Source organism: Mandrillus leucophaeus, unplaced genomic scaffold, assembly GCF_000951045.1.
Source record: "Mandrillus leucophaeus isolate KB7577 unplaced genomic scaffold, Mleu.le_1.0 Scaffold935, whole genome shotgun sequence".
Lineage (NCBI taxonomy): Eukaryota > Metazoa > Chordata > Mammalia > Primates > Cercopithecidae > Mandrillus > Mandrillus leucophaeus.
Window position 1 is genome coordinate 30312 of NW_012110197.1, and position 16998 is coordinate 47309.

Sequence of the window (16998 nt, forward strand, 5' to 3'; positions counted from 1 at the left end):
TCCCCCCCAAGTCAGCCCTCAGCCCACTGCCATGGTTCTAGCTGAGAACTAATTACTAATCGGAAGAACCAATTAAACTAAATGGCTGGTTCCCACCTACTCTGGGGTAACCCTTTCCTGGCCACATCCTCCCTCCTGGCTTGGAGATACTAGGGCCCTGGAGACCCTGATTCTGTCCCTGGTCTGCCACTGGCTGGCTGTATGTTGGATAAGCCCCAGCCCATCTCTGGCGTTTTCTGTGTATCCCCTCAAGGCTACTGGGCTGGGTGACCCCTTGGGCCAGTGGAGCTCTAACTCTGGTTCTGCAATTCAGTGCCAGCTCTGAGTATGAGGCCAAGCCAGTAACACTCTCAGCCTGGAGACAAGCATGCTGCTGTTGAGAGGGGCTGCAGGAGTGAGGTGTGGGATCAGGGGCTCTGCCGACTGTTGCCCCCAGAACTGCCCTGGGTCCCACATGCAGGATCCTCTCCAACCTACCACCTCCTCTCCTGGGAGGCATTCCTGGCCCACCTACACCTTAGTGCAACCTGCCCTGGGGGCACAATGTGGGGGAGGGGCATGCTGGCTCCCCTCTCCTGATGATGTGCTTGGCTCTGGTTGCCAAGCAACAGGGATGGGGCTGTCCTGCACTTCTGCTTCCAGGAGGTGTTTCTTCCACACAGAGAGGAACCGTGATGAGGACGACAAGGCAGGTCACACATCCCAGGTGCTCCTAGCCCAGGGGCACCCCTTTCCACAGCCTGGTGGTAGGGGTAAGCTGGGAGGGCAGGGAAAGGGCAGAGCCAAGAGGGGTATATGGTGTCCCCAGCAGACCAAGGAGGGCTTGGAGACCCGGCTGCAGCTCCCACTCCTACCGCATCACCATAATGGTCCTCCTGCATCCTGGGCTTGCCCACCCTTCTGCTGAATGGATAGTGTTGGTATGCAGTGGCACCACCTGTGCTCATTTTCCTCACCTGTGCAGGAGGGTGATCATTACCTAGTTGGGGGTTCCAGGAAGATCAAGTGCATCTATACATGGCATGTGATTAAAGCTCACATGATGAACGCTCAGCTCGTTGTTAATGAAATAGTAACAGCAATCTCCATGTCCTCCCTCCTTGCAGAAGTAGGGTGCAAAGTTTTGAGAATTATTGATCATTTCTATATTGTGAACTGTGGGGTCCACATCCTCATGATCTGGCAGGAAGAGCTGCTCATCCCGTTTTATAAAGAAAGCGAAGGTCTGCCAGGTGAAGGCTTTTACACAGATGGAAGGACCCTTTGACTCCCTGGCCAGTGTTTTCCCCAGCTCCCCATCCCTGCTCAGAGACAGGCTGGCGAAAAGTGGGACAGACTCACCATGCCTGCTCGTCTGGGGCCACGAAAGCTGCTCAGGGGAAGAGCACTTCATCTTCACAGCTCTGTTACTTCCCCTAAGGAGCTCAGCCAGGGTGGACTATAAGGGCAGAGGCTTTGCAGCATTGGAGTTATATGCCTTCAGGCGTGTGAGGTCGGCAGTACTCGGCCCACAATAAGCAGGCAACAAATCTCAGCCAGTATTCAGATTAATATTACATACACAAGCAAGGCTGTGGGTGTGATGTGCTTGGAGGAGTCAGGGAAGGCTTTCCAGAGGAGCTTTTGCATAGTGAGCAGGAACTCACCAGCAAACAAGGGGAGGCATTGAGGGCAGAGGGCCTGGCCGTGCCCAGGCAGTGAAAGGCTTGGGGCTTCTGGGGAATCGGGTGTGGTTCAGGGTGGTGGGATTCTGGTGCAGGTGGGGAAATAGTGGTGGGAGGAGGAGTTGAGCCTAGAGGAGTCATTAGGGTCAGGCCCTGGAGGACCTCCCTGCAGGCAGTGGGGATCCACTGGGGAGTTTTGACCCAGAGGGACATGCCCATGGATTAGAAGGTGAAGGCAGAATGTGGTCTGATTGGAGGCAGCAGATCCAGGTGGCTGAACTAGGTCAGAACAGAAACATTCCGAGGATGGAATTTATAGAGAGGGCTTGTAAACCTAAGCTTCCTTCCAGTTCTGAAGCTCAGCTCTACTGCAGATGTATATTTTCTTGATTCTTTCTCTTAGAGTGAGGCCTCAGGAACAATGAAGGATTGTAAGAGAGGGACTGTTGTCTCTCTCTGCAAGGCCACACTGTACCCAGATGGACCAAAGCTAGCCCATTTAAGCTGCCCTGTCCATCCTATCTCCACAGTGCCCTGGGTTCGCAGACAGCTCTGGCCTTCCATGGGTGTTCTGCAGGACTATTGGCAGCCCTTCTGGACTCCTCCCCCTCTGCTACCTGCTCAGGTTGGATATGGCATATGACTAGAAACTGGCCACTGGGTGTGTGAGCCCCCCTATCCTCTGGCCATTGGATGTGTGAGCCCCTGTCCTCTGGCTGTTGGGTGTGTGAGTCCCCCATCCTCTGGTAATTGGGTGTGTGAGCCCCCGTCCTCTGGTAATTGGGTGTGTGAGCCCCTCGTCCTCTGGTCATTGGTGTGTGAATCCCCCGTCCTCTGGTTATTGGGATATGTGAGTCCCCCGTCCTCTGGTTATTGGGATATGTGAGCCCCCCGTCCTCTGGTTATTGGGATATGTGAGCCCCCCGTCCTCTGGTTATTGGGATATATGAGCCCCCCGTCCTTTGGGCACTGGGTATGTGAGCCCCCCCATCCTCCGGTCATTAGTTATATGAGCCCCCCTGGCCCTGTTATGCAGCCTCCTGTCCCTCCCTGTCTCACTGGACTTCTCTTCTCGTGGACACTTGATCACTTCCTTTGCTTTCTTGGATATTTTCCCCTATGCCTGTCTGCTGGATTTCATCACCCCAGCAAGCTCCAGAGTCCCCTAGGACTTGAGAGAGAGCAGCATTGTAGAGAGGAGTGCCCCTTTCCATGCCTTGGAGAACAGAGACCTATCTTAAGCTGGCTGCACAAAAAGCTACGGCTGAAAGCCGGGGGGCCAGAGTGGAGGCAGGGACTGCTGTTTTGAACCCTCCCCTAACCCAGAGAGGGCAGCCTGTTCAGGCCAATTGGTGCAGCCCCTTGCTCACGGGTCAGCTTGTGATCTACCCTAAGGCTTGAAACCCCACCTTCCAAAGGCCTGATGACTTTTGCTCCCTGCCCTTCCTGTGCTTCTACACAGGCATTGCCCATTGGAGGTTACTGAGCACCACCTGGGTATTCCTGTGCCAGTGTAGCTGGTGCATGGAGTAATCCTAATTTTGCAGCATCAATGGTTATAGCATTTTTCAGTCACCACCCTTGGCCTCTTTGAGCAGTGCCAGGTTGTCTGTGAGTTCAGGGTGGGTAAAGAGAACTGCCCCCTCATCTTGGTGCTCAGCAGAGGTGGCTCTTCTGCCTGAAGCAGCTGGCCCAGAGAAAGACTGGTTTGGAAAGCTGGGCCACAAACAACTCAGCCCAGCTTTGACCTGTTCCACCCTCCTCTGGTCCCTCCATTTCCCCCAACCGTGGAGCAGGCAGGAGGAGAACCATTCTGGCTCAGGATTGGAGAGCAGCAACTTTGGCCTGTGTGCCAGAAACAAGTCCCTAGAGATAAGGAAAACCTTTCTCTCTGGGAGTGGCTGTGCTAATTCTGAGAAAGGAAGAGAAGATGTTCTCTTCTGACCTTGTTTGTGAGTGGGAAGAATAAACACTGCATAGACTAAACAGTAAGTGAGGCACTTAGAACGCGTTTCTTGTTTCTTTCCCCTGTCCAGTAAAGGGGGAGGGCTAAGAGGGCAAACAGGGGAAGCAAGGGGCACTGGAGAAGAGAGATCTACAGAAGTGCTGAGACCAAAGGGAGAGGCTCACAGACACTGCTTCCTACCAGACCTAGAGGGGGGCTTGTTGGCTATGCACAGGGTCTTTGGGAGCCAGGGTAGGTCAAGCTCCAGGTGGGGTGCTGTCCATCCCAGGGTTCTGACCAAATTTAATTAAAGGCTGGAGGTTCCTGTGGAGCCACTGATGAGTATGGGGGCACAGGACGATGTGACCAGTTCTGTGTTTGTGTGGAAGACAAGATGAGGAGCTCCAGCCCAGCAAAGCAGGGGGAATGAAAAGAGAGAAAGGCTCTTACCTTGCCTTGGAGGTTGAGGGAGGGTTTTTTTCCAGCACACTGCCTCTGTGCTGCCAGCACTGGCTTTGAGGAGCAGACTGAGCTTTGTTCTTCCTCCCCAAGGCTGTCTGGCTCTGCCCCACCCTGCCCAGGGTCTGGGAACAGACCCTGAAGTTCCCAGACTGTCTCTGGGCTGCTGCAAGTAGAGTCGGGGCTTGGCACTGGGTAATCTTCGTCTAGTTCTGCACTTCTCAGAACAGAGAAAACCTCCAAGGGTTTCCTTAGGGGGAGAAACCACTCCCAAATTATCTTAGGGATATTAACAAATCCTACTTGTAGCACCAGGATCTGGAAATTCTCCCCTGATTCTGATTCATTAAATGCCCTCTCCGTCCCCTACATTCAACCCAAACACTGCGGGCTGCTGCCCAGATTAGAAGTGAACTGGAGACCTGAAGAGGTACCTAGCCTAGCCGCCTGACCCTGGCTCTCACCCGTCTTTATCAGAAGAGGATAGCATCCCAGATGTTGGGCCAGAAGAACTCAGCTTGTCTCCTGCCTCTGTCATGTAGCAAGAAGTCCACTCTTAGCTGGAGGTGTGTTCTGGGCAGCTGTGTCTGCTGGTCCTTCCACCTCTGCCTGGGGGAGGGCTGGGTGCAATGTGGGAGAACTGGATGGAGCAGCATGCAAATGCCCAGTGAAATACACAGGCGGGACTCAGCCTCTGCCCCGGCCAGCTAGGAGCGCTTTAGTCTTAAGGCAGAGACCGGTGAGGTTTTCTTCCAGGTGATTAGCCGAGTTTGCCACAGTAGGAGAAAAGGCAGAGGTGTAGTAAAGAGTAAAGGCTGCATCTCTTAGGAACCTGACTGTGAGGTGGTGTGGTAGACACAACCTAAGGTGATCCCAGGTGAGTCACACCCTTGCGCAGGCTCCTCTACTGAGTGCTGATGGAATTTGTGACTTCCTTGTAGCAAATATAGTGTGGCAAAGGTGATGGGTGGCGTTCCTTTCATCAGTTTATGTGGCAGAGGTTCAAAGGTGATGGGATAGTCCCTCCCATGATTATGTTTCTTTATGAGACTCCTCTTGCTGGCCTTGAAGAAGTAAGCAGCTGTGCTGGGAGAGGGCCTGTGAGGGGGTCATGTGGCAGGGGATGTTGGTGGCCTTCAGGAAATAAGAGCAGCCCCTGGGGGAAAGTCCTACAACCACAAGGAACCAAATTCTGTCAACAAGCACACAAGCTTAGAAAATGACTCCCTGATCCAGAAAGAAATGTAGCCCAGCTGACACCTCGATTCCATCCTTGTTACATGCTGAGCAGAGGACCCAGTTAAGTCATGTTCAGACTCCTGACCCATGGAAACTCTAACATAATAAATGTATTAATATATTGTTTTAAGCCACTGAATTGCTGGTATTTGCGAATACAAATAACTAATACAGATGGGATGAAGATTTTAGAGGAAGGTGACACCTGAGATGGTCTCATTTTACACATAAGGAATTGGAGTGTCCAGGAGGAGCTGAGACCTGTCCCAGGTTAAGTAGCCAGCCTGGTCCAACCCATGAAGCACTCACTGGGGTCAGGCCCTGGTTCTTGATCTGCTATTGTTCTTTCTTCCTGTTCTGTCTTTGTGTTCTGAGTAAACCTTTCTTCTTTCTAGGCCTCATATTTTTCCTCTGTGGCATGCAGGGCTAGACCAGACATTCTGTAGGCCCTTCTTGTCATGACCTGGTTTTCTGGGGCTACTCTGATCATCTGTGATCCTTCTAGAAGCTGGGCTTCCAGACTTTAGTGTGGTTCACTCTCTGCTGCTCCTTGGCACTTCCCATGTTGTGTGTTTCCATTTGGGCCTCATGACATGGGTACACATTGGTAAGCCTTCTGGGCTCAGATTAGTGGCAAAAGCAGGAGTAAGAAGAGCAGTCTCTGAGATCTGCACACCAAAAGAGATAGCGTCTGGCCCTGACCCTGGTGCTATAGATCCTGGGCAAGCGGCCCCTCTTCTGTGGCCGCTCTTCGCATCTGCTCTGACAAGATCAGCTACAGTCTCCTCTGTGGCTCGTCTGTGGTGCTGCTTTTGAGAAGGGCTAACCTTAGGAACCAAGAGCTTGCAGCATGGGGACGGGTGAGCCTGGCCACCATCTCCTTGCCCTGGTGCCCAAGCATCCAAGTCCAGGGGGGCATATGTGGACATTGACATAGCTCCCCTTGATCCATCCCCCAGCCTGGCCCTCTGGTGACCCTGATGCCTGACCAGCAGTCTCTGTCCATAAGGGCTAGAGACACAGTGGGCCCCCTGGCCTGCTGGGTGGTCCTGTGCCTACTCCCAGGCCCAGGGTCCTTGGGATCTAACGTGCATTTTCCACCGCAGAGTCAGTGGTCTTCATCTCTAAACTTCACTGGAAAGGCCATCCCTACTCTCGAATCAATCCTGAGCAGGTGACATTGAGTCCTTCTAGGGACAGGAGGAGGGTTCTTTCTGTTGACTGAATGAGGAGGTCTAGAAATTCACTCTGCGCCTTGTGCTGCCCTCAACACCTGGCTCTGCAGGGGCAGGGGCAGAGGCTGGGCCTGTGCCCTCCTCCTTCTTGGCAAAGCAGAAAGGTTGAGCAGCAGTGAGCAGGCTGTGTGAGGGTGTATGGAAGGACAGGAAGAGAAGCTGCGGCTGCAGAAGTGCAGGGACAGCTCCCTATGTTCATGGAGACCACAGGACCTCCTGGGTTAGCAGGTCAGCACTACGGCTGCCAAGGCCAAGAGTTCCTCTGAGAAGGGAGTGGGCATCTGGGATGATGCCTTGCCTACATCAGCCTGCAGTCTGGAGTCCTCCTTCCACTTGCCTGAGCAAGCTTGGTCTCATGGCCAGGCCACAGCTGTGTCATCATTGGTGGGGGTTATGGGCCCATTGGCCTTGTCACAGGCCTCTGACTGGATCTCAGCTGACAACCTGGGAAACACAAGCTTTGCTCTCAGTACTCTGTCTACTCATTCTCCCTGCCTCAGCCTTCTTTTCCTATTACTGAGTCTTTTAATATCATCACTACCAGCAGTTAAGCCTTGGGTATCAAAGCATGTACATTACTTTGCCAAACTCCGTGCTGGTTGAATGGGCCAAGACTTCCTATCAGTTAAATAAGCTACCAAATTACATTAATACCAGCCTTGTCAAAGATCAGATGGTGGTGGGAATTTAACTTCCTCCTTCTCTACAACATACACATACTCACTATGAATTAATTCTTCACAGCACCCATGCAACTGCTCAAATGCACAGGCAGGATTGGCCTCTGTAGGGTCTGGCCAGAGTTGGGTTGAGCCTCAAACCAATTGAAATAGACTTTATTCTGCCTGCTGCAGTCTAGCTCTCCAGGGAAGCTATGGCAGAGGGTAACTGTGTATGCTAAGGATGTAGACTCCTGTTCTCTGAGCTCTAAGGGGAAGGAGGGTGGCTAGTGCTCAAAGCTAGCTGGTGCTGGTGCTGGTGCTAAGCTCTTAGGTCCAGGTGGAGAGATCCTGCTCCTTTTTGAAATTGCCAAGGGTATGTGAGAAGGCTCAGCAAGGCAGAGAGGATTCAGAACATGAGTGGGCTAACCACAGAGGTATACAGTCTATACAAGCTGTTTGGTCAGATCTCAGGTGGTTTTCAAGTAACCCTGAAGGTATTGCCCTTGACTGTCAGTCCTCATAGCTAAGACAATGGGGGAACTAGAGTTCTTACCCACACCAGGGCCTTTGGTGCCTGCTGAGTTGAGCAAGTACACATGTGTATATATGTGTACTTGCATTCTTCTCTGTGCATGTGCACACATGGTGGTTACGCATGGACCCCGGCCACTGAATTGATTGAGCCAGGCTTTCTCTATCTCCTGACCTGTGATTAGAGGCGCACGTAGCCGTTCTGCAGTGCCTAGCTAAGTCCTGGTCCTTCGTGAATCCTGAGTTGATGCCAAGTACAGTTATATTCCAGTTCCTTAGGAAAATTTCATCCTGACCAGAATGTTTAATTAGTCAGAATAAGCCATTTTCTGAATGTGCCAGGAATCTAAGAAACAGGGATGTGTGCACGTAATTAAAGTAATTACCATTTTTTCTTTAACTTTTTATTTTGACTGACTTTTAGGATTGGACAAAGACTTTACATATGCCTTTCACCCAGATACCCTGAATTTTAACTTGTTACTGCTTTCATAGAATTCATAACAATTCTGTGAGATAGGCATTTTTGTCCTTATTGGATGTATGAAGAAAGCTGAGCCTCAGAGAGAATAGGAACTAACCCAAGATCAGACAAGAAATGAGTGGCAGAGCCAGGATTAAAACCTAGGTCAGTCAGACTTTAGTGCACATGCTGACCACATGTGATCTAAGTGTGAATGTGCAGGTATACTGCTCCTTCTGCCCAAAGAGCTTTCTTTCTTGTATTATTGATGTGTTAGCAGTGAATTGTCTCAACATATGCCTTTATTTCACCTTCATTTTTGAACGATTTTTGCTAGGTATAGAATTCTATGTTGACAGTGTTTTCCTTTTAGTGTTTCAAAGGTGGTACTTCATTTTCTCCCAGTGTGTGTAGCATCTGACAGGGTAACAGATATTTCTCTATGTTTTCTTAGGTCTGTAATCTAATATATTGTTGCTAATTTTGTTTAAATAGTCAATTATCCTTTAAAGAGACCCAAATAAGAGAAAGATCTTACATACCCATGTAGTGACCATTTCCTATGTTCATCATTCCATTGTATAAATCCTCATTTCCATCTGGTTTCATTTCACTTCTTCCTGAAGGACTTTCTTTAACATTTCTTGTTGTGAGGGTCTGCTGGTGATGAATTCTGTCAGCGTTTGTATGTTTGAAAAAGTCTTCATCTCACCTTTGCTTTCGAAAGGTGTTGTCCCTGGACATAGAATTATAGGTTAACAGGTTTTTTTCTTTCAGTACTTTATAGATACTGCACCATTGTCTTCTTGCTTGCATTGTTTCTGAGGAGAAATCTACTGTCCTTTTTTTGTTTGTTTCTCTGTGCATAACGTGTCTTTTTTTCTCTGACTACTTTTATGATTTTTTTCTTTATCACTGACTATGCAATTTGACTATGATGTGCCTTGCTGTAGTTTCCTTTATGTTTCCTGTGCTTGGGGTTTTTGAATCTGTGGATGTCTAGTTTGCTTTAATTTTGGAGTATTTTCAGTCATTTCTTCAAATATTTTTTCTGTCACTACCTCTCCCTTCATCCTTTGAAGACTCCAATTACATGGATGTTAGACCACTTGACATTATCATGGAGCTTACTGGTGTTCTGATCATTTATTTTCATTCTTTTTTCACCATGTTTCACTTTAGGTAATTTTTATTACTGTCTTCAGGTTCATTGATCTTTTCTTCTGCAACATCTAAGCTGTCTAATCATGTCAGCCAGTAGTTGTTACCTCTGGAAGTTTGATTTGTGTCTTTGAAAATCTATTTTTCTCCTCTGTGTAACTTCTTAAACATATTATACTATATGTTATTATACTAAGATATAGCATATAACATATATACTATATATAATAACTAAGTTATATATAATATATAGTAACTAAGTTGTATATAATATAATATTATGTAACAGTTATATATAAGAACTATTTCTTAATGTCTTTATCTGCTAGTTATAACATCTCTGTCAGTTTAGGGTTGGTTTCAGTTGATTGTTTTTTCTCCTCTTTATGAGTCTGTTTTCTTTTTTACATGCCTGATAATTTTTTATTGGATATCAGACGTTATGATTTTGCCATGTTGTGTGTGGATAGTTTTTCTGTTCCCATAAATATTCTTAAGATTTGCTAGCTGTGGCCAGAGTAGGGCTCAGTATATGGCTAATTATTACCCACTGTGAGGCCCCGCCCTTCTGAGAACTCTCCCCAGCCTCCCGTGAATGATGAGACTTTCTGCTGTGGCTGCTGGGAATGAGCACTGTCTGCAGGCTGGTGTGGATGCCAAGCACTGTTTCCTCTAGTCCATTTGGGCAGTCTTTCCCCAGTCTCAAGTAGTTTCCTCATACACATTTGCTGATCAGTGCTCAGCTGAAGGCTTGAGGGAAACCCTGTGCAGGTCTCCGCAATTCCCTTTCTGCGCCTCCCTCCTCTCTGGTATTCCATCTTCTGAACTCTAGCTGCTGTGTTTTCTCTGAGCCTCAGCCCTATCCTCTCAACCTAGGGTGTCCACTGGGTTTCATCTGGGTCCCCACTCCCTGTGCTATGGCCTGAAATTTTCTGAGGGCAGTAATCTGTGGGGCTCCCCTCCTTTGTTTCATGTATCTCAGGGGTCATCATTGCCTAATATCCAATGACTTGAAAATCGTTGTTTCATATATCTTGTCTGTCTTTTGGTGGTTTCAGGTTAGAGGCTAAATCTGGTCCCTGTTACTCCATTTTGACCAGAGCTGAAGTCTTGGGACTTTTGTTTTATTGTGTATTCATTTGTTTGTAGGGAACATCAGTCTGGGCAGGCAGTGTTGTGTGGTCTGGTTTATCAGCCTTGATTTTCATCTGGGATGTTCATCCAGTTGACTGTATAAATGTGTAGACTTCCCCTTTAAGTGGCAACAAAATTTCTGCACCCCAGACTCTTTTTGAGAACTTCCTGCTGCCCAGCTCTTATAAAAACTCAATATTAGCAATTGATGTAGTTTAATCTCCTGAACACTGTGAATCTTACTGTTGGTCGTGCTTCTTTTTTTCCCCTTTGGCTTCCAGAGAGCTTAGACAGTTTCTTAGTCTTACTTCAATAATTAGGGAAGATTTTTCAAGATTTTTTTTGGTAAGCAAATTTTTGGTCTAGCTTTCTCTTTTTAGCTTACATAACTTTTGCCTTATATTTTATCTCTCTCGGCATTTGTAGTTGTGAATAAGAGAGAGAAACTGTCTCTATCCAGCAGATTTGAGCAAACAGTGAATGTATTAGAGGAATGATTGGGAAGTTCATAGAATCCGTGGGAGGGTCAGAGGTCTGGGCTTGGAGCAGCAGCCCGAGTCATATAGAACTGGTCCAGGGGAAGACGCAGCTCCTATGATGGGTTCTGGCAGGTGCCATTGTTGAAACGCACATCATGGCTGCCCCTGAATTTAGAATCCAGAGGGAATTCTCTGTCTCACCAGATTCATGTCAGTTGAGTCTGGTAGTCTTGCGTGAACATCTGTTGGGAGAAGGCTCAGTTATGTGCCCACAAAACAGCTGCAAAGGAGGCTTCTACACTGGGGAGAATGGTTTTGGACCTCCCCAAACACAGTAGGGGTATTCAGAGGGACTGGGAGGCTATTCATTGTTTTGATATATAGCTACTTTATTCTGATACTATTTTAAATAATTATGTTTTCAAATCTTATTTTCATGAGTCATAAGTACAAGTACTCCTTGTGCACAGTAGTCGCATTCCGGATAGCACTGCCTCTCCCTCCACACCAGTGCATTCGGTTCGCCTCTGCCTGATTTTGAAGCTGGGGTTGACTCTTGGCTCCAACATTTCTTGGGGTAAGGTAATGGGATGCATTCTGTGGGCAGCGTAGCCCAAGTCATTAGTCCTCACAGCAGACTTGACTGTAGCAGGTAGGGAAATGGATTGTCCCTAGTGCCCTGAGCATCTGCTTCAGGCTGGGGAACAAGAGGAAATCTCAAGTCAGGTATGGACTCTCAGTTTAGAAGCCCCAGGACCGGGATGATTTGCAGTGTCCTGAGAGCTCCGGAGGCTCTGCGGGAGGATGGAAGGACTGAGGCCGAGACTGATGTGCAGGCTGGGCCTGGGGGCTTTGGAACGTGAAGAAGAAAAGCTGGAAATTTCAAGTATCCATTATTATTAATTGGAGTCACCGTGCTGTATAGTGGGTCTCCAGAACTTACTTCTCTTATAACTGCAAATTTGCACCCTTTAATCAGCATTTCCCCACCTCTGACCCCTGGTAACCACCCTTCTACCCTCTGTTTGTATGAGTTCTACTTTTGTAGTTTCCACATATAAGTGAGATCATGCAGTATTTGTCTTTCTGTATCTTGTCGAGTAGATCTTAAGTATTCTTATCACACACATACACACAAACATGTAATTATGTGAAGCAATTAATATGTTAATTAGCTTGATTGTGGTGATCATTCCACAATGTATATATAGTCATGTGCTGCATAGCAGTGTTTTGGTTAATGACAGACCACATATATGAAGGTCGTCCCATAAGATTATAATGGAGCTCAAAAATTCCTATTTTTGCCTATTCCTATTCCAAAGATTGCCTATGCTATACTTTATGTTGTTATTTTAGAATGTACACCTTCTACTTGTTTTTTTTGAAAAAGGTAACTAACACAGCCTCAGGCAGGTCCTTCAGGAGGAATTCCAGAAAGCAGTATTGTTATCACAGGAAATGACAGTGCCGTGTGTGTTACTGCCCCTGAAGACCTTCTGGTGGGAGACGTGGAGGTGGAAGACGGCGATGTTGGTGATCCCGACCCCATGTAGGCCTAGGCTAATGTGTATGCTTGTCTCTTAGTTTTTAACGAAAACGTTTAAAAAGTAAAAAAAAAAAATTTAATAGACAAAAACATATAGAATAAGGATACAAAGAAATAATTTTTGTATAGCTGTACAATGTATGTATTTTAAGCTAAGTGTTATTACAAAAGAGTCAAAATGTTAAAAAGTTTATAAAGTAAAAAAAGTTGTAGTGAGCTAAGTTTAATTTATTATTAAAGAAAGAAAAAATTATTAAATAGATTTAGTGTAGCCTAAATATACAGTATTTATAAAGTCTATTGCTGTGTGATGTCATAGGCCTTCACATTTACTCACCACTCACTGACTTGCTCACCCAGAACAGCTTCCAGTCCTATGGCTCTATTCAATTTTTGTGTTTTATACCGTACTTTTACTGTACCTTTGCTGTTTAAATATGTTTGGATACACAAATACCACTGAGTTACAACTGTCTACAGTACTCACTGCGATAATGTGCTGTGCAGGTTTGCAGCCTAGAAGCAGTAGGGTACCATTATAGCCTAGGTGTGTAGTAGGCTGTACCATCTAGGTTTGGGAAGCATACTTTATGATGTTTGCACTACGGCAGAATCACCTAATGATGCATTTCTCAGAACTTATCCCTGTCATTAAGCAAAGCATGACTATAGATAGATAGATAGATAGATAGATAAGCCTTGAACAGGATGGGTTTGAACTATGCATATCCACTTAAAGGTAGATATTTTTCAATAAAATTCACACCAGTATGCCTTCCTGTTCTGCCTCCCTGTCCACCTCTTTCACCTCTTCTCTGCCATTTTTGAGACAGCAAGACCAACCATTTCCCGTCCTCCTTCTCTTTAGCCTATTCAACGTAAAGACGACAAAGATGAAGACCTTTATGATGATCCACTTTCACTTAATGAACAGTAAATCTATTTTCTCTTCCCTATGATTTTCATAACATTCTCTTTTCTCTAACTTGTTTATTATAAGAATATATAATATGTATAACACATAGCTTATTTTAAGAATAGAGTATATAATACATACAACACACAAAATACCTGTTAATCAACGTTTATGTTATCAGGAAGGCTTTGGTCAACAGTAGCCTATTATAATAGTTAAGTTTTGGGGGACTTAAAAGTCATATGAGGATTTTTGACTATGCAGGGTATCAGTGCCCAAACTCTTGCCTTCTTCAAGGGTCAACTCTCTATATATTAAAACATCACATTTTACACCTTGAATATATACATTTTTTGTTTATTGATTGTACCTCAATAAACCTCGGGGTGGAGGCAGGAAGAGAGGAAGCTAGAGAGAAAAGAAGAAAACCAAAGATGATAGCACCTTGTGCAGGGCAGGAGAGGGGCCTGAACCCTCCTCTGTGGCAGCCAGGGCTTTGGTCGGGTACCTGAGGATGGGGCCTCTCCCAGCCCAGCCGTGCTGGCAGCATGTTTCTCTGGAATTTGCCTCTTTGCGTTAAAGGTGGAGCCTCTGGGGGAAAAAAGCAGGAGGAGGTCCAGGGTGTTGGTATAGGAAGGAAAACTGAGACTAAATCTTACATTCTCCAGCCAGTCATCATGTGGAGCCCCAGCAGACCATCATGTCCCCGGCAACCACAGAGCTGCTGAAGGTGTTCAGGAGGAGCTGGAGGACCAGCCATCCTGGGAACACTCCTGTCTAGAATCTTAGTTTTCCTGATCACAAGGGACCTTTATTTTGCCTTTCCTTTTTCTGCCCTTGTCAATGTACTGTTATGTACATTGACATATGTGGATGGGATCCTTTAGGATGGGATCCCATAACTTTTATGTGGATGGGATCCGTTAGGATGTACTCGCCCTGTTCCTTCTTGCTGTGATGGGCAGGCTTACTGGGCCCCCTGAGCTTGGATAGAGGAGATGGGGTGGGTGCAGGATAGTGAGATGGGACACTCAGTGGAGAAGTGAGAGGGTCAGGCATCGGTCTGCCTCCTCGCTGGTGCAGGAGAAGGGCCTGGGCCATACCAGCCTGCGCCACTGTCTGGCTGACCCCTCCCTCCCTCACCTTATTTCGACTCCTCCCTCCCCTCTACCCTCCCCTTTCCATCTTCTCTGGATCCCTGGGTGAGGCCCAGGCGGCTGAGCGTCCTCTAGCAGAGGGAATTAACACACTTAATTAAAGTGTCCAATGAAGAGCTTTACATATTTCTTAATTACCATCTGAGTCTTTTGGGGGATGGTTTGAAATGGGGTTTTTCACGTGTTTCCTCATTTAGCCTACGGTGAGCCAGCCAGCCCCTCAGGGCTCTAGTAGGAGCTGCCAAAGATGCATGCCCAGTTTGGGGCTGCCTTTTGGAGCCCAGGGTGGCAGGGTGGGGTGTGAAACGGGGAGCCTGGCTCCCAAGCTTACCCACCTTTGAGGAAGAATGGGGCTACACTCTCTGTTTGGTGAAAACAGAGCCAAAGGAAACAAGGTTGACGGATATAGCTGGTGTCTCTAACTGTTTCACTTGTCACCACAGGGCCTGGGGGCCGCACCTCACAGTCAGGCCAGGAGTGGTAGACTATGAGCAGAGGTTACAAGGATGGTGGAGGCCTCCCCACAAGGTCCCTGTGCAGCAGGGATGTGAGTAGCCTGGCCTCTTTCCCAGCTGCAGGACAAGAGCCAAGTCCCTCTGCAGGTCCTTCTCAGCATTTATATCAGCAATTCCCACTTCTGTTCTAGAAACTGAGCTGATGGGATGACTGAGTCAGCCAGGTCTCTGCTAGGACTGGGTTACTGATCTGCACAATGAGGAAGCAGATTTGCCTTTTCAGCCCTCAGGACCACCTTCTGGCAGCTGCAGACATTATCTGAAATGGGCCTGGCTGCTGGGGGCTGGGGGCCAGGGATACAGAGGTTCTTTCCCTGGCATAGGGACTGTTTTCCTGAAAACACAGGCATCTGAGAGGTGGGCAGCCCACCAAGGTGGCCTGGAAATGGCAGTGAGTTATGCCACATCTGTCCTGCCTGCCATCTCCTCCCAGAACTCCTGGGGCCCTAGGCCCTGAGCCCAGCTCTGTGAACCCCAGGAGGATCAGGATCCCACTGTTTGGCCAGGAGCTCTGAGGAGCTGGTGTGTGTGGTAAGTGTGGATGCACAGCCAAGAGCAGATTGTGTGCCAGGGTTCTGGCTTGGCTCTGCGAGGGGCTAGCTAGTGGGTGGTGCACCTTCTGCCAGGTCCTGGCAAACCCTCCATGCAGTCTCTGGCTAAAGTCTGTGCTCTGCCTCCCGCTCTTCCCAGTTTCTGGCCCTTACAGCAGCCTCACCACCCACATCCACACCCGCTGTGGAGGCAACAGGGAGGAGAGCTGTCCTTCGTGGAGGGAGGCAGTGTCAGTGGAGGAGTCTGGGGGCTTACCGCCCACTCAGCTTTCAGCCTGTGATGTGGGCACAAGACAAGACCAGAAGTCCTCATAGCCACGGACCCCGAAGCCCTGGGTGGATTTGGCGTCATGTGGCAGCAGTGGAGAAATGTGGGCAAATGATTTTAAGCAAAGGAATCTCAGCCTCACACGACTGTGGTTTCATTCAGTTCCTCCCCCAGGAATGTCATTCCCTGTGACCCCCTCATCTCCATCAATCAAGGCTCAGCCCAAATGGTGCTTCTTTCAAGAGGTTACTGTGATTTTCCCAGCAGAGTGGCCTTTCCTTGTATGGGCCTCTCAGGAGACCCTTCCCATATTGCCTGGCATTTTAGTAGTTGGATCTGTGTCTCACTTCACCACTGGATATGGATTGCTTGAGGCCAGAGGTGCATCTGCTTTGTCACTACAAATTCTGTGCCCTGCACAGGACTGGTACACAATGAGCCCCAGTGGATGTTTGCTGAATGGCTGGAGAGGCCTCACTGGCCTCTGCAACTACCTAGAAACCACCATAATGTACAAGAATCTGTTTACCTGGGACCTGTCAGTGAGATGGGGGCCTGGGGCCCATGGTGGGGCACTGATGGAGTGAATGGCCCCCATAGGTGAGGTCCAGGTAGGCGAGGTCCAGGTAGGCAGTGGTAGCTGATTGTGAAGGGCCAGAATCCAGTGCACCCTGCCCTGCATTGGTGGGATTTCTAGGGTACATGGGACCAAGCTCCTCTGGACATCCCCATGGGTGTGCAAGACCCCTGGGACAGTAGTTCTCACTAGGGTAAGAAAACTGTTTCATGCTGATGCCAATAGTGAAAAATAAGCTTACATCTTTAGCTCAGGAGATTGAGTGATTATTGTTAATTGCTTTTTCTGAATGCAGTGCTGGCATTTGTGCTTTTGATCTGACAATTATGAAGAAGGCTTTTATGAGTGACCTGAATCCAAGGTGATTGCTTGGTGTTTTTCCTTGCCCAGTTGGCTTGGGCTCAGGGACTAGCTCTAGCATCTAATGGCCACGAACCCAGGTCGCAGGGAGGAGTTCTGGGCTCCTCTCTGAATCTGACCAGTCACTGGTCCT

The 16998-nt window shown here is 48.0% G+C and overlaps 1 protein-coding gene across 2 annotated transcripts in view; it reads left to right on the forward strand.

Moving 5' to 3' along the window:
- The first annotated feature begins 2199 nt into the window (after positions 1 to 2199).
- RAB6B (RAB6B, member RAS oncogene family) overlaps positions 2200 to 16998 on the forward strand; it is a 63819-nt gene continuing 49020 nt past the window's right edge. Inside the window, exon 1 of one of the 2 annotated variants that reach the window (XM_011970222.1) lies at positions 2200 to 2325. In XM_011970222.1, the coding sequence (XP_011825612.1) occupies positions 2304 to 2325 (22 nt within the window). In that variant the 5' untranslated portion in view covers positions 2200 to 2303. The remainder of the gene's footprint in view (positions 2326 to 16998) is intronic. The other variant, XM_011970223.1, reaches the window with a different exon arrangement.